General features: G+C 39.8%; 1 protein-coding gene across 1 annotated transcript; it reads left to right on the forward strand.

Annotated features, from left to right (window-relative positions):
- Positions 1-902: 902 nt before the first annotated feature.
- Positions 903-8,428, forward strand: LOC104023067 (collagenase 3). The gene is made up of 10 exons (XM_009476849.2): positions 903-1,060; positions 1,161-1,402; positions 2,551-2,699; positions 2,792-2,917; positions 3,801-3,962; positions 4,588-4,705; positions 5,309-5,442; positions 5,793-5,952; positions 6,595-6,698; positions 7,325-8,428. Exons 1-10 carry the CDS (start codon positions 941-943, stop codon positions 7,423-7,425), a joined length of 1,416 nt encoding a protein of 471 aa, XP_009475124.1. The 5' UTR covers positions 903-940; the 3' UTR covers positions 7,426-8,428.
- Positions 8,429-23,756: the final 15,328 nt, after the last annotated feature.

Genomic DNA, 23,756 nt, shown 5'->3' on the forward strand with positions numbered 1-23,756 from the left:
CAGGAACAGCCTCCATGAAAGAGGAAGGTGAATTCAGCCAAAACAGCACCTCCCCTTGGACCCACGCTTGTGGGCACGTGATATGACACAAGTCTTAGCAGCAGCTGAGATTGGAGTGACCCTGGGGAGACAGAAATCATCTTTAAGCTTTGAAGTATAATAATGCCCATGTCTGTCATAATGCCTGGTTTATCTGATTTATCAATAAAAAAACATTTTTAAATATTCAAAACTATTTCCTGATATTTAGCATTTCTGGTTTTAAGTACATCTCAAGCAGTAAATTATTCTGAAAGATAGATAGGAAGTCACTTAAAGGATCTTTAAAGTAGAATTTGTGTTAAGGTTTTAGAGTTATATTTCCTTACAGAAACAAGGAAATGTAATATCCTATTGTATACTCCATAATGTTATATCTTATCAGCCAAGGCAAAATTTAATAACAATTGAAGTGTGTATGATCTATTCCAACTGTTAAAAATTGCTGTTGAACTAATGTAGCTACTGAAAAGTTGCAGAATTTATTTAAAAAATCATGAAGCTTGTTATATAATTTTATTGTCTATCAAATAGTAGAAAGGCAATTTTTCTAGGAGAGAGGAGTGACTTATTGCAAAGTTATTGCCAGTATTGCCAGTGTAAGTTATTGCAAAATAATCAAAAAGCATGGTTTTGCTTCTGCCCATTTCTTCCCACAACTTATGTCAATATTCAGGGACTGTGTTTTTATGAGGATACAGTTTCAGAGCCCGCAGTGGGACAACAGATGCCTAAACCACAGTGTTGGGGAGGAGAGAAAAAGTAGCCATCTAAGCATGTTTACTTTCAATGACAAGGAAGTCTTAACTTGTCCCTAAGTGGTGACTCACTGGGTTAGGACTATAAAAGTAAAGGTAACTGCTCTCTAAAACATCAGGGCTTCAGACTTCAGAAATCCAACATGATGCAATCAAGACTTTCAGCTGTCTTTTTCTTCTTGGGTTTGTCATTTTGCCTGACAATCCCTATTCCCGTTGAAGATAGCCATGAATTCACAGAGAAAGACCTTCAGTTTGCAGAGGTACAGTATAAAATAATTAATTTGCATGTTTTATAAATAGTAAGTTGTGTAGTTACAGCTGTTTGGAAACTAGGCTTATTACTTCTTTTCCCCTTCTTAGCGCTATCTCAGGACTCACTATGATCTCCGTCCGAATCCTGCAGGCGTAATGAGGAAGAGTGCCAACACAGTGGCATCTAAACTTCGAGAAATGCAAGCATTTTTTGGCTTGGAGGTGACAGGCAAATTAGATGAAGAAACATATGAGCTGATGCAGAAACCAAGATGCGGTGTCCCAGATGTGGGGGAATATAACTTTTTCCCTAGAAAACTCAAATGGTCAAAAACTAATTTGACATACAGGTAAATGCATGGCATTTTGAGTGTTATTACTGTTATTACCTTCCTTCCAGGTACCTTGTCTAATAGGTTGCTCAGATTATGAGGTTGATGGGAGAAGGATGCATTTGAGTTTGACAAAATTCATGTTGCAGTTTAAAATCCTTACAGCCCCACTTTTGGAAAGGTCCCCCAAGCCCACCTTACAGCCCAAGAAAGTAAATACAATTTTTTTCCATTGCACTGTGTCATGGAGGAAAGCTGGTGTGGTGTAAGCTAGTAACTCCTCATCTGGCCTCCATGTAGACACTCTGGGCACATCCATGGTGCTGAATGAAAGAGGGGTAGGGACTAAGATCACGCATCTCACCACTGATCCTCACCGTGCTTAATCTCTAGGTCAGTCCTTAGCTCTGCTTTGGACCTGGTTTAGTGCCTGCTTCACGTAAGTCTTGTCCCGGACAAAGCAGTGTAGATGCAAACCAGTCTGTGCAACATGGCTGTGAGAGCAGGGACTGATCCTTGTCGCTCTTCCATTTCACAGTCCAGATGTAGATATCTATGTTTGGTCAGACAAATCCCCGCGCCATGACCTCAGAAAGTTGACCTTGAGAAGCTATGGTGCTAAAAGGTCACATGGTAGCTCCTTCTCCCTTAATACCTCACGGCCATCAACAGGCAGTTTTGACCAGCTGCAACCTGAGTTTTTTTAGCAGATTCCAAATATGATATCACTGAGTATCTAGTGATAAATATTACTTTAATATGGATGATTCTAGCCTATAAAAAGCTCTTTGGATCATGTTTTGCTCCTCCAGGAAGTGAGGATCATGAGATATTTTATATGGCATAAAAAAAGTTTGAAGTTACTGATATGATTTGAATTAATACAGAATATGTCTGTCATTTTCTATATCTTCTGGTGCATATAAAGCCAATTACAGAAAGCTGTTTGATCATTTCAGATGTCTCTGAATGATTTTAATGAAAATAAAAATGTTTATTTTTATTTTTTTAATACTGTATGCAGCTGCCGAGCTCTTATTTTTGAGATAAGAACATAGGGAGGAAAAAAGCAAAAACTTTTAATGAGATGTACAGTCAGATAAAAGTGTATTACATATTTTCTTCAATTCACACAATTTAACTGGAGGTACTAATCTGTTTGATAGAATTATGAATTACACTTCAGATCTGAGACGTGCTGAAGTAGACAGAGCTTTCAAAAAAGCATTCAAAGTTTGGTCTGATGTGACACCGCTTAACTTCACCAGAATACGAAGTGGTATAGCTGATATCATGATCTCCTTTGGCACTAAAGGTAACACAGAACCAATTACTTTTACGTTATAGTTATATTGCTGCCAATAAAGTGGGGTAATTGATTTCATTGTTTTGAATGTTGCTTTATAGAACATGGTGACTTTTACCCCTTCGATGGACCCTCTGGGTTACTGGCTCATGCTTTCCCCCCTGGTCCAGACTACGGAGGAGATGCTCATTTTGATGATGATGAAGCTTGGTCAGATGATTCTAGAGGTAACAGAAGTTCCGGAGATTATTTGAAATGATGGTAGATGGACAATTTCTTCCTGTTTGATATCTGTAAACAGTTTGTTTTGCCTGTTTACTGTTCATTAGTCATTATGATGTTCACTGTCTACTGATAGAAAGCCGGGTTTAATCTCCAGTCATAAATGGAAGTATAACATATGCCTACCATAAGTTTTAAGATATACACCTCCTGAGTGCAGTGATTAAAAAAATGCCACAAACAAGGTATTTTGTCAGCTTGGTGTTTCACTGAGCTTAAGGGCAGCTGGTTCTGATCACAGACTGATGGGAATTACCTTACTGAAGCCTATAGAAAACACATATACTTAATTCAGATGCAAATCAGCTACTTACATGTAATTTGAACATTCTTCACCTTGCTTATTCAGGACAGAGAACAATATAGAACAAATAGAACAAACCGCTATTTTTTTCTCAGCACTGTTATTTCACGCTCCTGGCGTTAAAGCTAATTGCTGCAATACTGAAAACAATGTGGACTCTCTACTGGAGGTGAATTCCTGACAGAAATGTTCTTGACTTGACTAGGACTAAGACTTCACCCTACAGCTTTCCCGTGTCGCTAAGAAATTTCAAGAAATCTAAGTCTGCCTGCAGAACAACACTGTCAAATAAGCTTTAAGTTGAACACCAGCTATAAGATACTCAATCAATTGGGCCCTTATTAAAACAAAACCCATGGTAATTTGAAAAATACAAGCAATTATACATAATTTTTCCATTAATTCAATTGTCTTCTTCATTGTCCCATATGTTAAAGCACAATGTTAAGGGTAGTTGATAAGTCCAAGTCCACTTTGGTGATACAAGGAGCTATACATTCACTTTCACTGTGGTTTTTTTATAGGGTATAACTTGTTTCTTGTTGCCGCCCATGAATTTGGCCATTCACTGGGACTTGAACACTCTAGAGACCCTGGAGCTCTGATGTTTCCAATTTACACATACACTGGAAAAACTGGTTTTGTGCTTCCTGATGATGATGTGCAAGGGATCCAAGAGCTCTATGGTAAGTCTGTATAATATATAATATATATTTCCTGTGTCATTATAACCTGCTACAGATGCACTGCACAGCTGCTAAAGAGCTGCAGATGTTCGATAGCAACAATCATGGCTGATTAAGACCGATTCACTGGATTCTTGGCAACCAGACTTCAGGAACAGAAGACACTTAGATTTAGTAGTTCATAGAAAAGAAAAAAAAAAGGAAGTAACCGCGCAGAGTACAGTTGGTCACTGTGCTGTCTCCTTTGGTGGTGGGACGTGGGGAGCAGAGTCCTTATACTTTTTGACTTGCCTCAAAAGAGAAGGTAAAATAGAGTCTAAAGGGAGAAACAGAAATATCCATGTTTTATCATAGAAAGAATAAAACTTTTGGGGTACCTTCAAAACTTGGGATAAAGAAAGCACGTCCATTGAACATTTCTGCAGCACAGCTGAACTGCAAAGTCCGTGAATGTGTTTGGCTAAAGGAGAGAAAGAGAGAACAGACTTTCCCCAGTACAAATGGTTTGCCCATTATGCTTGTACTCATCATGCTGTTTGGGAACTCTTCCATGTCCTATTCAATATCATGATCCACAGAAAGGAAATGAACATTGTCAAACTTAGACCATATTATATGATTCCAGGTGCTGGAGATAAAGATCCCAACCCAAAACATCCCAAAACACCAGAGAAATGTGATCCAGATTTATCACTTGATGCAGTAACAGAACTTCGTGGAGAAATGCTGATCTTCAAGGACAGGTAAAGAGACTGCAATATGATGGATGGTGGGTACTGGATAAAATTTGAGCAAGTGAAAACACCATTTCAGTTTTTTACTAAAGATTTGAGTAAACATAAATTTAAAAAATCACAAATCAATATAGGTGCCTCTAAGAAACTAGACCATATATCTTTTTAGGCAGGATTTATAATACAATTACAGACTTGACTTCCCAGTAATATGAAGTGAAGATGACATGGCTGCAGACTGACACTGTTTGTGCACATTTTTCATTCCACAGGGCTTTCTTCAACTGCACAAATCTACTAACATTTATTTGAATGAAGTTGTACTACATTCAGAAGCCTTACATGGGACAGCAGTGTTTCTCTTACTCTAAATGAAGAAAAAGATTTGTTTGTTGTTGTTTGAGATGATCACTGTGTGAGTGACAGAAACAGTCTGCAGCTAGGTGACTGTGAGGAAAGGAAAGGTCTACCAGGGGCTCTGTGCATTGAAAATTCTATGCTCCGAAAAAAAGTTAATTCTCCATTAGCTAATTTTTAGTATAGCACATCAAAGATACTGCTATTCTGTAGTATGGCAAGAAACATAAAATATATTTTCTTTTCCTGAACTAGGTTTTTCTGGCGACTGCACCCTCAGATGGTTGAGGCAGAACTGGTGTTACTTAAATCCTTTTGGCCAGAGCTTCCAAATAAAATAGATGCTGCTTATGAAGACCCCATCAAAGATCTTGTGTTCATGTTTAAGGGTGAGTTTTCAATTTTGTTGTTGTCAGAAAAATATACATATTTAGTCAAGCTAAGTGACTGATGTAAAGGTAATCAATAGAACGAAACATCCTACCTTCCTTGCTCGAAAACCAAACTCTGTTGTTCTCACCCCATGCAAATGTATACAATTTTCAGTGAATTAGGAGATGTACAATTAAGTTCAAACGCCTAGGATCATAGTTAGCATAAACAAGTTAATACCTGCTGAGTATGTGACCTAAGAATCTATTAGTTGTATGAAAACAAGGATCACTGCATCCTTGTTTTATTCTGCTCTCAAAGCTGAGCCTTTACAAAAGACTCATGCATACTTCGTTCTTATTTTCAGGAAAGAAAGTCTGGGCTTTGAATGGCTATGACATAGTTGAAGACTTTCCTAAAAAGATATATGAAATGGGGTTCCCGAAAGAAATGAAAAGAATAGATGCAGCTGTTCATATTAAAGACACTGCCAAAACTCTCTTTTTTACTGGAAATAAGTACTGGAGGTAAGCTGGATTGGTGCTTCTTTTCAGTGTCCCTAGTCATAGCCTGTCCAGAAGTATGGAAAGATCAGCAGGTCGTTTCAAACCAGGCACTCGATTGTGACTCACATGTTTCCAGTCCGTGGTTTTCATTGGTGCTATAGCTGTGTAGAATATGTCATAAAGGTGTATGCAAGACTTTTGTAAACATATGAGCACAGCCTCAAAAAGCTGAAAGAGTGAAAGAAAGGAAAGGAGAATAAAGTGCCCCGATCCAGGAGTTGCTTGTGTGACACAAAGTGGTATCGGTGCTGTGAGAGTAAGAAATCTATCCCACCCTAGGATGGCTGATTTTTGCTGTCCATGAGTGGGGCTTACAGTCAGGTCTGATGCATAATTAAGACATTGCCATCCCTTCCCAGTATCTCTGTGCCAAGAAGCCTCAGAGTGTGTATGAGGCCTCAGCTTCATATAATGAATACTTTATAGATCAGTTCTGAAAATGTAGCTTTATTAGTTTTGTGTTTATTGAGCTTGTACTTCTGGTACCTAAAGGCTGCTGGCTACTTCTGACACAGGTAACTACAAAGCATATAAAGGGCACAGACCAAACTCCCAGGCTGTTTAAATCCTCTGAATTTTTATTTTCTTTTGTGTTTAATAAAGTTATGATGAAGAGGCGGAAGTTATGGAAGCAGGCTACCCCAGGCTGATAGAGGACGACTTCGCAGGAATTGGTGACAGAGTGGATGCAGTCTATCAAAGAAATGGTACATAATCTGATAATGAAACTTTATTACAATTAGTTGTCATTAAAACATGAGATTAATGTCCTGTGGGAAATTCTATCATTTGTAATTTTGATTTTTTCACATCGACACTTCTGTTCTTGACTGAATCAGGTTTCTGATCTAAATTGCCCTCTGGCCAAGGTGTTCTTATGAACTGTGTACATATATATTCGAGGAGCCAAAAAAGACCTGCTTCCTTTCTTAGGGAGCCTAAAGAGATATGCTTAATATAGAAGTATTATAATGTGTCCGTTCTTTCAAGTGGAGCCCATTCCTATCCAACTCTTCAAGGAGGGTTTCCAAGTCAGAGTCTTAAACATTAACAGGCAAACCCTGTGTTTTCCTAAGCAAATGCTGTAGAGTAATAAAATGCAGAGCTTGACACTAAATTAAAATATCAGTTATTTTAAAACACTAATCCAGGTTTGGCAAATGGAATGAGGATCTTTGAAAATTTATCTCAGCATTCTAAACACTAAAATATTGCATTTAAAGGAGTTATTATATAATGAAAACAAACAGGATCATTTTTATTTGAAGGATAATTTTAACATGACAGCACAGTTTTCTCAGAGTTAATTCATTTTAACTTTCCTTTTCCTTAGGTTATCTCTACTTCTTCAACGGACCGTTGCAGTTTGAATACAGCATCTGGAGCAAAAGAATTGTCCGTGTCCTGCATACTAACTCCATATTTTGGTGCTAATTACAGTTTAGTGCCATGTGATAGGCTGCAGAGCAGCTTGTAGTACATGGAAATAATAATATGGGCATATAGATTTATTAGAGGACAGCAAGGTTCTGTGAACAAGCACTGGCTGCCTGCCAACAAATGTATATTGTATATATGGAACTATATAGCTGTATGTCAGTCTGGGACTGAATTAACTTAATAGGAAAGAAGAAAAGGAATCATTAACATTTCAAGGGGCATTACAGCATTTAAAGTTTGTCTAGTATTAAAGTGAGATGCTGGATACATCCTACATGATCATGAGCGCTATTAATTCCCAGTAATTTGAGTATGTCTAGCATCTTTCAAGAATCTCCTAGCATGTCCCAAGAGATAGACCTGATAAACCCAGGAGTGTTATATTTTTAAACTAATTCTTCAGCTCTTTGTGAAATTCCTGTTAACGTACTGGGAATTCAGATGTGTAATGAATGAGGCAGGACTGCACGGTGACTCCCTGAGCTGGATAACACCAGACTGCAACACTGAAGTTAGAGAATTCAAAGGTATTTGAATATATCCCCATTTGAATGGGAAAGTCCCCCTGGAAACAGATGCCCCTGTCATCTTTGGAACGAGCAGAAGGTATAGAAGCAATGAGGTGTCATTCCAAAGCAGACAGAAAAGCAAGAAAAGGGAAGAGGGTTCTCTGCAGACATCATCAGTCTGTATGACGCTGGGGAAACGAGAAAGAAGTAGCAACGACAAGAGAATCACGCAGGCTGAAACCTTGCATGAAGCTACATATGGTAACACAGCCCATGTTTTCAGCTGGTGTAAACTGAAGTAGCTCAAGTGACATTTATAGAGGTTATACGTAGCTGTGCCAGCAGTGAGCGTGCACATTCAAATCAAAATATTCAAAAGAATACCTTTTTCATGTTGGTCACTCTTTTAATATCTGTAACAATTGTTTCAGTACAATGTAAGTTTTTGTTTTGTTTTTTTTGTTTTTTTTTAATCAATGCAAATTATGTGGGACTGTGATTATTTTTCAGTTTAAAAAAGTAATATTAAATAAACTGGAGAAATAAAATGATATTGTGAAATGACTCAGTGCTTGTCAGGCCACACCTGGAATAGTGTTCAGTTTTGGTCCCCACTATGCAAAAAAGATGTGGAGAGGCTGAAGAGGGTCCAGAGAAGGGCCACAGAGATGATCAAAGGACTGGGAAGCCTGCCACATGAGGAAAGGCTGAGAGAACTGGGTTTGTTCAGCCTTGATAAAAGAAGGCTTAGAGGTGATCTCATCACCGTGTTCCAGTATTTAAAGGGTGGCTACAAAGAAGATGGAGACTGCCTTTTTACAAGGAATCACATGGAAAAGACGAGGGGTAATGGGTACCAGTTACTCCTGGGGACATTCTGACTGGACACAAGAGGAAAATTTTTCACAATGAGAACAGTCAATCATTGGAATAATCTCCCCAGGGAAGTGGTGGATTCCCCAACATTGGACACTTTTAAGATTCGGCTGGACAGGGTGCTGGGCCATCTTGTCTAGACTGTGCTTTTGCCATGGAAGGCTGGCCCAGATGATCTTTGAGGTCCCTTCCAACCTGGTATTCTATGATTCTACGGTTCTATGATTCTACGGTTCTATGATTCTATGACTTAAATTAAAATGTCCTATGCTGCATGTCATAAAAGCAAGACAGAGCTATTGGATAAAAGAAATCAGGAACCCTACCCTGTGCATTTTATTCATTAAAATTCTCACCTCTATTTAAAAATCTATTTTGCTTTCTTCTGAGAAAATGAATTTTATAGAAAAGAGAGGAGGAGAGAAAGACAGAAAGAGAGGAAAAAGGAAAGAACCCTCAAATCTGCAGAATAAGAACTAAGTTGGAATTAGTCCTTATCAGTACAGAAAGTATGATAAATTAAGTAGTACTGTGAAATTCAGTTCCACATTAATTTGAATGCTAAACTTTAATAACCAATTGAAACTACACTGTCCTCTTCTGCCTCCTCAAAACCAACCCCTAAGCCAATCAATCAGCCAGGCCTGCCAAGCAAAGCCCATCAACACTAAATACCTGGTATAAATTGCCAGGCTGACCCACCAATGGGCTAGGTGATTTTAATTCTCTAACTTATGCGACATAGATGGTCAGACAAGGTAACCTAACAGATTTAGTGGTCTCTTCTGACTATAAAACTGTGAATTAATGAATTCCAGACCTTAACATGTTTAAAGGAAACGCAAGGAAATAGAGCTGAAAAAAAACTTTTTACAAATGGAAAAACTTAATTGGACTAAAGTCAAAGTTCTGTTATATGACATAATATTGATAAAACTGTCTGGAAAAAAAAGTCAGTACAATTGTCTATGCATAATAAACAGAAATTGGTTCATTTATATATCAAAATCATTTTTGACAGACATGGTATGGCTGAAAAAATAATGCTTGATATTGGGGTGCAGTTTAGCTCAATTACTCTGCAGTGAAATAAGGTTCGGGACATGTAACCATAGTCCTCATTATTCTCAGTATAAAGCCTTGGTGGAAAATTGTGTCAAAATAATAAAGAGTCTTCCTTAAGGGCTGGTTGTTGAGTCTGAGTGCTCTGAATTTCAAAGGTCTGACCTGAGCCTCACTGGAGCAGGGAATGCAAAGGTGCACAGGGAAGCAAGGAGATGTCAATGAATGTCTTTCATATCTACATGAATTTCTATTGAAACTGAACATTTGGCAGGGGAAAAAGGTACTGCATAGGAAGCTGAATCTTCCAGAGGCTTCAGCATGATCATATCCAGCTGCTCCCCAGCCCAAACAGTCAGATTCCTGTTTGCCGCTCGGCTGACTGGAAGCAGCCTTCGGCACAAGTCCAAGCACGGCTCCAGCTCATCCGTCTGCATCCCCAGCGAGAGATGTGCGCTGCTCTGTGGTTAGCTCTACCTCAGCTGAGAAACGTACCAGGCTGTCAGTTCCTGGCATTTCATTAAGAAAAAATGGAAAACAAAAATGCTTGTGCTGCAGAAGTGGAAGGCTGAGGTCAGGGCCAGAGGGGCCCTGACGCTGCTGTCGGCCAGAAAGGAAAGCTCTCCGCAGGACCCGGTGCCCTGGGAACCACTGCCATCTCATGAGAATAACATTGTATGAGTGCCTGGCGGGAACCTATATGTGATATTGCCCAAGGCCATCAAGTATTTAAAAGAAATGAGTCCTTTTCTTGGGACAGAGACTGAACTGACTGCTTTCCCTGAGATGTCGTGAGTGAAGAAAGGACCACGAGAGGCTGAGACAGCTGTTTTCCAGGATGTAATATAAGCAGAACTAATAACTTCCCACCAGGTTGCTAATTTTTATGCGGAACTACACAAATCAACCTAATAGTACATGAACTGATGTTGATTAATATGCCTTTTATATCCATTTTGATCTCTGCTAAGAATGATCATTTGGAGAAGGAGAAAGGATAAGGCAGGGAAAGGAATCTGTCAGATGCTCTTCAGGACTAGTTTCTGTGCTGGTTACATGATCCTGAGCAAGCAGGACTTAGAGGATGCAAATATATATTCCAGGAGAGAAAGAAGTGAGCAAGCATCATTTAAACTTTCCAAAGTGAGAAACTACACAGTTGTCCTCTAAATTCATTAATACATTGGAAAAGCAACAAACACTGTAAGAGGTACTGTGAGCTACATGAGATTTACTACTAACTGAGAAACTGGAGAAAGAATTCAATCTTACCATGAAAACGCTTTTTTTTCTTGCCATAATCTCCAGAAACCTGCTGTGAGGACACTAGGTGGCAGTGACAGCTTTGCTCCTTAGAGGATCTGCACAGAACCAAAAACGATATGATGGGTGAGGAAGCTGCAGCGATTTATAGCAGATTCTTACATTTGGTGAAGATATAAAAAACCCAACACTAGTAAGTAGAGTTTAATGATTATATTCCTTTGAAACGTGATATCTGAGTAACAAGTGAGGATATTAAAATGCTTAGGAAACTTCTTCTAGATAGATTCACTGTTAGGGCCACTAATTATTCAGTCTATTGATAGTCCTTTTCTCAACATCAATGCACTTAAAACAGTATATTCCGCGGATAGTCCTAGGAATAATGCAATCCCTTAGTTTAACTTCATTCATTGGAAAATTACACAAACACACAAACGTAAACATATTCCAACTCCATGGGAACATGAGAGCCTTTCAGGATACAACTTGATTTCTGAAGAATATGGAAGTAAGGCAAAAGTGGAGAAAAATATTGGTTACAAAGAACCCAAGTAAAACAGTACAAATATAATCAAAAGTGTCTGAAATATCAAGTATGTGACCACATCTACTTGGAAGAACTAAGGACAATTTCTAAGCCTTTCGCAGTTCATTATGAGCTAGTGTTTCCAGGCCTGTGAATATTTTACAGATGAAGAATATGGTCTTGATCTTTGAATCCTTAATACTGCCCAGATCAGTAAGACTACTGAGCATTTTGAGCTAGGCAGAAATTGACTTTCCTATCCTGAAAATACTTTTGAGACTTTCAAATGTCTTTACTGTTTGCAGTAGAAAGAAACAAGAAATTCTGGAAATTTTTAATGGAAAAATATTTGTCCTCTGGGATAGTCTGTAGCCATATTGTCAATCAGCATACTTACAGGGTTTGGGGGGGAAAATATACTCTTTCAGTTTTTTGCTCAGATTGATTTAAACAAGGGTCTAGACCTCAATATTCAGTCTTCTAGGTGAAAGAATTGCACATTCACTTATGTTGTGGTGAGTTTCTTTCCATCTGTCCTGCTGGAGAAGTTTCCTCTTTGCACAAATACAATTAAACAATAATCTTTAGAAAGACTGACTACCCCCTAATCAGAAAGCTCATTTGGGATGTAGGATCAAGCCCTTCTGTCAATTATGTTTGTGGGGTTTTTGTACAAAGTGGGGTGTCTACGCACACTGTGAGTCCACACCAATTTTTGGGTTTGATGGTTCTGCTGTTTCTGACGAAAAACAACGTTCCCAGAGACCTCATCAGTTCTCCCTGTGTTGTCTGAATATATTTTTCACTGGAACAGAAAATGACGTAGACCTCTTTGGAGCCTACCATCCTAAGAGGGACCTGGGGGAGCCTGTGGGGGACCAGCCGTGCCTGAAGGGTCTGGAGTTCACAGTGTCCTTCCCACTATCTGTTTGTCTAACAAATGTCCTTTTCAGACTCAGCTTGGGCTGTCTCCTAAGTCATGTCCCCAGTTGTGCCCCATCCTGAGAGGGGTAAGTAGTTCAAGTACTGTAAATGCCTGCTACACAGGAACAGCCCTACACTAACCTAGTGACCATTAGGGAGGAAGCACATATGAGTAAGTGTAGTTGGGAGGAGGGGTCCACCTTAGGGGATGCTTTTGCCTGTGCTGTTTGCTGGCGTCCCATGAGTGGTCCACGCAGACAGTCCACAGTCTCAGGCAGGAAGGACATGGACAAATGTAGAATCATAGAATCATAGAATACCAGGTTGGAAGGGACCTCAAGGATCATCTGGTCCAACCTTTAAATGTAGCTTTGGCTGGTGGAGTCAGTGCCATTGGTAGAGGGACCAAGATAATTTAGGTGGACTTGGTAGACAACCATGACTTCAGAGCCCCAGCAGTCAAGGCATACCATGCATATACATTAAATTAATGGTTCCAGACTGTTTCCAGGTGAATCAGGAGATCAAGTCCTTCCTGACCATGGTCCCTGCTGCTGTCGAAGACATGAAGGTGCAGAAACTGCCCCTCCTTAGAGCCGACTGAGGGTTATTAATGTTAAAATAGTATTTTAAATTGTTAATGTAAAAAACAATTACACTGGTACAGTTTTGTTATTGTCAGGGCTGAAATGAATACCATTGGATGCGTGCTTCTTGCATTATGACTGCTGACTCAGGGAAGGACTTAGCTCCAAAAGACTTCCATTCTTCTCCATTCACACTATCCAGAGAATTATCTCTCCCCACACATTTACCACTGGCTATGGCTCTGGGTACTCTTGAGTTCAGTTGATTCTGGCCTGGGCCTGTAGGGTACCTCAACAAAAGAAGGTATTCAGGGCTATGAGCAGGTATCACACAAGTCTTGGGACATGCTGTGAAGCCTTGGCCACAGAATACTGGGGAGGAGATGCCACCACTCACAGGGGCCAAGCCTGAGAGGTCTGAATCCAGACATCTAACCCTCCACAGGCCTCCAGGTTCTGGCACAGATGTGTCTTGGCCATAGAAAGTTGATAACTCATAAATCTTACCCCTCATTCAAATTATGTGCTCTTTTGCTGTAGCACACAGGTGGATAATGGCAGGGAAATCATGCAGAGCTGCATGATAGGGTCAAAAGACATCAGTGGTGCAGAGAAGTCAGGGTAATATGCCAGAAAAATTTGGTCACAGGAAGCTGCAAGGACCCATGGGATAACATGTCATGTCTGAGGTCTCCCAAGGCAAACTGCAGTGCGGGTACACCAGGACAATTGGAAGATGCCTGCAGTGCCATGTAGTGCAGCTTCACCAAGGGACAGCCTGAAGAAGTGACTCACCAGGGCAGTGGGGATGTGGCCAGGCAACTGGAATAATGGAGCCTTGTAAAATCCATGCTCTCCTAGGTAAAATGCATGCTCTCTTTCTAGCTACACATTTTGATCTATTAGTCTCAGTCTATTAGATTAGACCCAGCAGGCAAAAGCCATAAAGCAAAACAATTTTTACGATTCTGACAGAGCCTAGACATAAGGTTGGTTTTGGCCCCAAAGTAGCCCGTATCAGAGACTTAGCTGATGGTTGGACTATCCAGCTGTAGTTTCCAGGAATCATCCAAGGAACCCTTCTCATTGAAAATTTGGGTGTGTCACACTAATAATTTAGCAGATCATTTTATTGACAAAATGCTTGGGAACATTTTTGTAATTCCAATGTGGAAGTTCTGCTCCAAAACAAAGGGAAAGAAGCTCCAATATGATCATTGGTCCAAAAATTAGCTTGCAGATGAGAATAGATTTCCAAATGAGGTCAATTCCAAATTAAGAGAAGCAAAAATTAAATGAGGTTGTCATAAGTACCTCAGAAGTGTCTTGTCTACAACTCTATTGGAAATTATGGTATAAATAAACTTCACCCATAAGGAAATGATGGGATCTCAGCATTCCTTGGAAATAAAATGCACCCAACTCTATCTACAATGACGCAAAACAGTGAAATGACAGTGTAGTAATATAACAGGGAGATATAGAGCTGTAACAGGAGAATCAGGATGTAGTGGGAAATATAAAGCAAGTAATAACATCAGTTTATTTCCAGTTACTTAACTTGTATAACTATTATGAACATCTAAAGTGTGAGAACTAAGAAAGAAATCATCAATAAGAAGCCCTGCTAGGGTCTGAACCAAAAGTCAGACAAAATAGAAATCTGAACACCGACTTCACTTGGCTTTGGTTCAGGAATTAACTGCCCAGATAACAGTTGCTTTGCAGACTCTACTTGGGAAACTTATTCCTCCTGTACAAGCAGTCTCAAGTTTAACAATAACTTCAGAGAAGATGCTAACAACATATGTACATTGTTTTGGAAGAGCACCTGGATCTGGTACGATCCAAGTGTTTCCACCAAAAGACAGCAGATGCCTTTCAGCAGTTTTCTGCTGGGTGCCGAGCAGGAAACACCCAGCTCATAGCTTTGCATTTGGGAATTTTCTGCGTTATGTTCATGAGACTTAGAGTATGAGTTACATGCTCTGAAACTAAGTCACTTGATGCACAAAGTAAATATTAGATGTGGGCTCACTATCCCTGTGTGAGGCTGCACAAGCATCAACTCCAGAGGGAAAATACTTGTTGAAAGTTCAGACTCAAACAAACCGGTACTGTGCACGCAGCCCTAAATAAACACCAGAATTTTACTCCATTCACAGCTCTCTGTATTGAATTTTTCATGGCACTCCAAGGAATGAACTGCATCATATTGACATGTGTTTAAAGTGTAAAGTTTCTCCTTGGATCTAATGATTACAGTTGCAGAGCATCAGAATTGCCCAGCTGTCCAAATCAGAGGCCATCTCAAACTGTCCTATTCCTCTCTATCCTTAATGGAAGTGAAGAGTAAACAAAATCCTGTCCTGGAATATATCAAGAGCTGCTGAATTTTGCATTGTTTTTCTTTGGTTCTTTCTTGCATAGATACAGGCTTTCTTAATATCCGCATTCTCACTTGAATCTCAGATTTAAAATAATACAGTAAACTCCACAGATTTTTTGTGCTCTTTATGAAAGAGTACTTCCCTATGATCTATTTTTAAACTATTGTCCTAGTTCACTGAATGTGTGTCATTGTTCTTATATCGAGAAACAGTAAATAAGAGCACCTACTTTCCGTAAGTTGCTTGCTTATGTATCTTTAGCAGATCTCTTATTTGTTTTAACTGTAAAAATGATGTTGCAGTTTTTTGCCCTTTCATGTGGGCAATATTTTTTAATTCTCCTGACAGTTTTGGCAGCCTTTTATTCTTCCTATCTGCTTTGTAAGACTGTGTGACCAGAACTAGACACAATATTCAGGTCAGACTGAATCAGGTCATTATGTTTCTAAAACTATCATCAATCTTTTTCTCTATACTTTATAACTTTATTGTTTATAGACAGCTGTGTTATAAGAAGTTTACTTTAACCTCTGTTATCAGAAATACCATCTAATAAGTGAAGACAAGCCAAGTGAACACAAATTTAAGAATTCCTCCAGAATTGCAGACATATACGCAGGACCCAAGGACATCATCAGTATTACTTCAGTGATTAGTTATCTGCAATTTACCATTTTCTCTGTTTATTAAAGGTCAGAGATTTACAAGCTCAATGTGTCAACAATAACTGCCAATACTGAATCACAAAAAAGCCCAGCCATCCTGTTATAATGTAACAACTTGGGACTAAAGTAATAGATATTAGCATTAGACAGAGGGCTGTGTGAAACTGACTTGTTTTACTTCCTCTGATGTATCTTACTACAGGTTACTTACCGCTCAGATTACTGTGCCAATTTTATGATGCCAGGTTTGAGAGAAAGAGTTTAAAAAACAGCCAGAAGGAAAGAAATCCAGCCTGAAAATACACTTCTCAGAAGTAAAGGATTTGGGAAAACAAGCTACTTTATGACAGGATAGAATTTTAATGAATGTATGGAATGCAAACTTTGGGGGGCAGGACAGGAACAAACTGTGGCAAGAGGAAAAGGGGGAAGGTTGTCATTACCAGTAAACTCCACCAGTGCTGTTATCCTTAAAAGGGATGATACATAAAAACAAAACTCCCAGGAGCAAGAAATGTCAACAAATATCTGAGACCCGCAGACTTGATCCTATGAGGAAATATGCAGGCAGATTAAATCACCCATCTTTGCAGATCAGGCTATAAGGCTACGGAGCTGTAATTCCATGATGTCCACACACACACCTTAAAACAACCACAGCTGTGTAGGTGGCACAGATGTGTTTAGGCTTGGAATGGCTAGGCTAAATTTTGGTGAGATGATATAATCAAAACGATTCTCAGTATTATTTCCAACAATGCAATTTGTTACTGAAAATAGTGCACATGTAAAATATCTATTTTTAAAAATGTAACAATGACATAATTAGCCTTCACTTCCTCTGTGTTTTAATGACTAAACAACAACATACTGTATGTCTGTGTAGTCAAGGTAGAAGCTGCAAGCCTACATGATATGACAATTACTGTATCATCAATGACTCACATTGAGAATGACCAAAAGGGACTGTTGCTTCTTCTGAAATATTGGGGCAAAAACAGAGGCAGGCTTTAGGGGCCATGCAACTCAAGGTAAAATGCTTTCTGTTTTGGTACAGACATGCTGTTTCTTGTGGACCAGGTAAAAGCAGTCTTCATAACTTCAATTTGGGATGAGTCAATTCCTCCTCCAAAGAGTTTACATTCCAGGTAGATCTAATACACAGTGAGCTGGCAGGTATAACCGCAGTAGCCTGTGAGCAGAGCTCCAGCCTGCAGGACCCCATCCGTGGTTTATTTGTTTTCCCCATTTTTGGATGACATGCCATTGGATGGAGAAGCCACTAGACAGTGTAGCAAAGACAGACAGAAAGACCATCATGAAGAGGGCCTGGCAAGGAGCAGGGAAGGGGAAGAAGTGAGAGATGGGCAGGGGAGGTGAGAAGGATAGGTGATTATCTCAGACTGGCCCTGGACTGAGGGGCAGGTCACTGCTGTAATGCAGCCTGCTGATATGGTGAGCTGCAACAGGGAAATGCTGGAGCAGGTCCATTGCTGCTCAGCTTCTTTTCTCAGGGGGGAGATAGTTTGTGCTTGACTTGATTCCCAGAGGGAACTGAAACATAGCCAGGGACCTGTGAGTTGGGAATTGCTCCCAAATCCCTTTGCTTAGATGTGGGGAAGATGCCTAAGCGCCCTGGCTTTCTAATAGGTCACATTAAATGGCATAATTCAGCATTGTATCTTCAGACTTTCGTATTAATGGTGCTTGGTAACTGAGCTTTTTTTTTTTTAGAGTATGGTCTATACTGGATCTTGTGCTAAGACTATAGCAGGCTCATATTCAGAGCCAGATAGAGAAAAGGTTTCCAAGCCTTCCTGTTTATTCTCTCAGGACTGTTTCAGAGTCAGGCTGAACTCTTCCTGTTTGAAATTTCAGAGGAAGAAGGATGAGCTGTTTTTGTGTAAACAGTAAACATTTTCCATGAGCTGGTTTACCAGATCCTGCGTTTGTCTCAATGAACGGAGAGATTTACTGGGACTTGATGTGAAGTTTGAAATGACGCATCTTTCTGCAAAGAATTTGCTACTCAACACAAATAATGCCAAGGAAAGCCTTGTAACCCCATGTGTGAGATTAACAAATAAGCAGCTTTGGGTTGTCATGATATCTTCATTCCTTCCCGTTACAATGATAAGAGAGCAAAGAGCAAACACGCAAGTTGGTGGTAGAGTGATAATGCCAGAGATATGCCTTCGTAGGCAGAGTCACTGAGGTCACTCCCACAGCTTTTAACACAAAAATGTCAAAATTTATTATGTTTCTTAAGCATCTGGCACTACGTTTAAGTGTCATTTATACAGCTAAGTGTCTCTTTCAGTGTTCTAGTTGCACATTTGAAAACCCCCAGCCATAAGGCAGCTGATATTTCTTATGCTGAGCATGACAAGAACTGCATAAGAGGTTAGACATACAACCAGCTTGCAGCACGTTATGAAGCACAGCAGCTAAACTATACATTCTTCAACCTAATTGTCTCAGTCAGCTTACGTAGTAGTTGTGGCCTAAGCAAGTCAGTCCCCACAGAAAACCCTTGAAGGCTGATGAGGGGGCAGAGCCATTTGTCTCTCTTGGGTTTTCTTAGATGACTTATGCAGAATACAAGACATCCACGTTCAAAATCCTTTTCCTAGGAGATCTGAATACCTGCCACCTAATTTCTAGAGAGAGCTGTAATCACCAGATTACTGAGCTTCTTAAAGGCATTTTCTTGGGCCCTTCCACTGAAGCTGTTCTTGTATAAACAACCATATTAAGCCAGCAAGAAGACAGCGATACTGGAGGCCAGGTGTAGAGAGACCACCTGGCAGCAGGGGACTGTAGTCCCCACTGAACTCATTCAAATTCAAACAATTTTTCTGTGGAGGTCTGAGAAAGTGACTCTACTCCATACTGCTCGGAACTATTTTCGGTTATTTCTGATATTGGAGATCATCATAAGCAACTGTTGTTTTTTTTTTTTCTTGGGAACATCCCAGATTTAATGTGTGGGTGTAGTACTTGTCTAGCATGATCCAGTTGACTAGTCTGCTTCCTCACTTTGAATCATTAGATATTTCCATCAAGCAGCTTGCATGGATTTAATTTTCTTTCATCTCTCAGGTGCCACAAATATTTTCTCATTTGCTGTGTCAGGCATTCTTGCTTCAGGTGGTGTGGAGTAAATAGCAAAGACCTGGAGGGCCTTTCTGCACCCAGCAAAAGAACAAATGCGCCAGGGTATGGTGTATCATGTAACAGGAAATACTACTTGCTAGGACTTGCATGAAGATTAATATAGTTTGGGTTAGTGTTGAAATAGCAGCTTTAGTCCCTAGCCTGTTACTGTGCTTGTATGCGATTTCCGTAGCAGTGACTGAATTTGGATATCATTGAAGCCAGCAGGACCCCCATCCTCATTGGATCCCCTGGGCACAGCTGTCACATAAATGACATGAATTAGGCATCTCATTAGGCATCTCATTCCTCACCCCCTGATGCCTTAAAATCTTTCATGTTGTTCTGTTTCAAAGGGTACAGAATTCACGTACCATCCAGCAGAAAACACCCTGCAGGTAAGGAGATGTAATACAAATGTCCTGAGACTTTATCAAACACTCCTCAGTTACAGTCTTATCCCCAAACCACCTGGCAGTGAACAGGTTATAACACATGATGGCAGATGATGGAACATAAGGGACTCATTTCGTAGAATGAACGATTGCAAAACAGAGTTATTCAGCGAAGGAAGGTACAGGAGAACCTTCAGGGCTGCAACAGAACTCATAAACCCAGAAAACAACATGCATTTGCATGAAGATTTGTTTCAGCAGACCAGATGAAATGCTTCCATGGTGTTACAGAAAAATGAAGAAAATGATCAAGGTATATAACAGAAATAAGCAAATCATTTTGTGCCACAGAACTATAGAATAAATTGTAAAACTCCTTTTTTCATACTTAGCTGTGAGACAGAAATGGCACAGGCCGCACACTGGAGTAATCACTTCTTTATTAATAATGAATACTTCTTCTGTCCATGTAATCAGTTCTGAGTTAATGTAATTTCTTTTCTTTACATTCATTGAACTAGGGTTCACTTAAAGTCAAATAACTGAGACATCATACACCTAATTTTGATGTGAGCTTAAGGAAGAGGTGATGTATCTTGCAAGTAGAACTGATTTGACTGTAAGAGAAAAATAAATTCCTCTTTTGGAAAGAGAGAAATTATTTTGGTTAAAAAATGAGTTGGTTTATAGTAATTATTTATTGATCTGGGGGAAAAATCCAGTGGCTTCACAATTAGTTTCAGACACAGAGGCTAGCTGCATTGTTAGGAAGGGAGGTTCGCCTTCCACCCACCCCAGACATATCATTTTGACTTCTACCTGGTTTCCTTATGAGAACATTTTGACTAGAACTGCTGAAACAACTGATATTTCTGTTCAATGGATAACATGGAAAAATAGCAATAAAATATATTTGATTCACAGATCATGGTTCTGTGATGTTTTATACTAAATCTGTGATATGCCAGGTTGACCAAAGCTACAATGATGTCCAGATTAGAAATGGACACACAATTACATTTCTAGTGAATAAGACAGAACCAGTGATAAAGAATCTATTGTGGGTATTAGCTGGTTTATACAGTTGCCCAGAGAACAGACAATACCAATGCAGTATGAACTCTGCCCATACACTGTTAACCCATCAGAACTTTTGAATTAGTGGGAACTGGTAATGACAACTTCTATCATTTTAGGATCAGAGAATCATAGAGTATCTTGAGTTGGAAGGGACGTAAGCATCATCAAGTCCAACTCCCTGCTCCTTGCAGGACTACCTAAATCTAAACCATCTACGAAGAGTGTTGTCCAGATGCTCCTTGAACTCTGACAGGTTTGGTGCTCTGACTGCTTCCCTGGGGAACCTGTTCCAGTGACTGACCACTCTCAGTGAAGAGCCCTTTCCTAATGTCCAGTCTGAACTTCCCCTGATGGAGCTTCATTCCATTTCCTCACGTCCTATTGCTGGTCATACTGACACCATGAGCTACGTAAATGAAAGAATTTTCACCTTTAGCACAGAAACAAAAGAAAAAAAAAGAAAAAAGATTCATTTTATGGCCAAATGCATAAAGCAAGTAGAAAGCTTTAGTTGTTACTAAAGGTAGATTAATGTTCTAAATCAGGACAACAGACTGAGGTACTTGCATTATGCAAAATGCAAAACTGCTCCATTTCATAAGCTAAACCTGACTTACATTACCTAAGGGACTCTGGTTATTTTTCAGTCTTGTTCTCTTTCTGCCTCATCCTGGGGCATCACTGCAGTTGTACAATTTGCCTAATCATCTGCACTGATCAACAGATTTCTTCATCTTGACTCATGTTTTCATGTATCTCCTTTTGAGCAGATTGAGGATCGAACCGTAGCAGAGGTAAAACACTGAAGCCATCATGACCTATTGGATGGGGTATTAAGAAGAGGGATCTTCCTCCCATCTTCTTTAGAATATCTTAGTGCAGTATTAGTGGCTTACAGCCACAACTTTCAGAACCAAACAATTTTCCCATCTGTACTTGAGAAAGTATTGTTCAGTCTAGTCCTGATGACTTCAGTGCAATTTTTAACCTTGAAACTGAGAGTGTCAATATCACCTTCCTCCATGAACAGTAGACCGATAAAACATCTTCCTTTGCCACTAAATGCATTATTCCATTCGTTCTTAAAATAAACTGCAAGATGAAACTGAGTGCAGAGCTGACACACAACTGAGTAGTTAGCATGGTGCAAATGGGGGTGGCTGGCCAGCAGCAGTAGCTGGGGCAAGCAGTAATGGTGAATGCGTTTCCTGCCATGGTAACGGACTTTACGCTAGTAAATCTTAATATAGATAAATTTTGATGGTTGCACTCAAAATCTTACTATGGGTAAAACTGGAACACACCACCTAAACAGGTCTAATATAGTTTTTTGTTAGGAGAGGGACCAAATCCAGAAGCCTGATAGAGGTGAGTGTGCCACAGCTCCATGCCCCCAGGTCGAACCAGTAGCGAGGCTGGGCATGCATTCCCAGCAAGCACAGGCCAGCCTTTGAGAGGTTGGTCACGTTCCTGTGACACCATGGGAGCAGCTGGGTTGGGGGGTTATTGGAGACCCCTCCACTGATCTTGGGGCTCCTCTGTGCGTGGAGACCAGCTTCTCACCACATAACCTAACATACTTAACATTTTGCCAGTGTGACAGACAAAATTACTAGACTACTTGCAGTGATATTCACTCATAGTCCAATTTAACACAAAAAATCTTGAATTGTGCCATTGAAACTGTTACACTGAAAAACAGCTTTCTGAGCATCTACCCTTTTTCTTCTGTGTTACAGTCTGGGACCTATGTCTGCACTTTTCCACACCACAGTTCAGTCCACACAGATAACTACTTACTGTTGCTACAAATGAAAGCTAAACTAAAACCAATTTAGGCAATAACAGATGTCTAAACAATTTCTATCACAACTGAAACAAGCTGTTCAGGCTGAAACAAGTCCAGAGAAATCCTGGCAGGTCAGTACAAAGGCAATGGACTTTTACTAATGGCAAAAACTTGATTTACTGGGCTACACTGTGCTAGGAATTTTGACAGAGTAAAAGAATTTAAAATCTACTACTTTGAAAGCATTGATTATCATGGTATATATCCACTTTGTATAATTATGACTCTATTACAGTGTTTCTTCAGGAAGCTTGTTCAGAAGAGCTACGTGGGAGTCACAAAATACCAAAGTGCAAGACACACTGTATAAAATAATAGGAAATTATTTTCATTTTAGTGATGCTTGTGGAGCTGTTTTCTGGAACTGGATTTCGTCAGGACTTCCTCTTGCTCTCTTGTCTGTGTAGAACACCATAAGAAGATGTCTGTTTATGAGCTTTGTTGAGACTGATAACTCAGATTCTTTATTGAGGATGATTTTCTAGCATTAAAAAAATAGTGCTTCTTTTCTGCCTATTCTGAAATTGTGAAAGTGAATTAGCTGAAAAATTTTTGTTAGAGGAACGCATGGATTAAAGACATAGGTGTTTGTTTGGTTTTTATTTCCTTACCGAGATCACTGACTGTAAGCTTCTATTCCACCTGGAACAAGGTGACTCCTCACATCTTCATGTCCGTACCTGATAAAGGACTTTCAGAGCCCTTGCATAGGATTTCAGCCCAGACTGCTGTGGGTCATGGCTCAGGGCCCTTCTCAGCAGCCCGTCCTGGTGTCACCCTTCAGCTCTGCCCCCACTCTGCATCATGGGTCCCATCCTACTGGAATTCCCACGCAGCTCTGCCCCATTCCCCATCCTCTCCCACCTGTGGTCTGCTGTAAGGCCTGCACAAATTTGTCCTCCTACCAAAACACCAGCAGACATTTGTATCACTGTAAATTTCTCATAATAAACTTCTCAAAACAAGTTTCATTAGGAGTTATAAACCAAGTCCTTTGCACAGCTGCATAGTGCAGTCCAGGCTGATTTAGATCCATTGAT

Source organism: Nipponia nippon, unplaced genomic scaffold (assembly GCF_047370975.1).
Source record: "Nipponia nippon isolate SJK-2023a ecotype South Korea unplaced genomic scaffold, ASM4737097v1 scaffold_2, whole genome shotgun sequence".
In the NCBI taxonomy this organism is placed as follows: Eukaryota; Metazoa; Chordata; class Aves; order Pelecaniformes; family Threskiornithidae; genus Nipponia; species Nipponia nippon.

Excerpts from the sequence above, each read along its gene's own strand:
- LOC104023067 (XM_009476849.2), top strand. The coding sequence starts at position 941 with ATGATGCAATCAAGACTTTCAGCTGTCTTTTTCTTCTTGGGTTTGTCA. Across the intron at positions 1,403-2,550 it reads AAAACTAATTTGACATACAG|AATTATGAATTACACTTCAG; the intron begins GTAAATGCATGG and ends TCTGTTTGATAG. Across the intron at positions 4,706-5,308 it reads ATGCTGATCTTCAAGGACAG|GTTTTTCTGGCGACTGCACC; the intron begins GTAAAGAGACTG and ends TTCCTGAACTAG.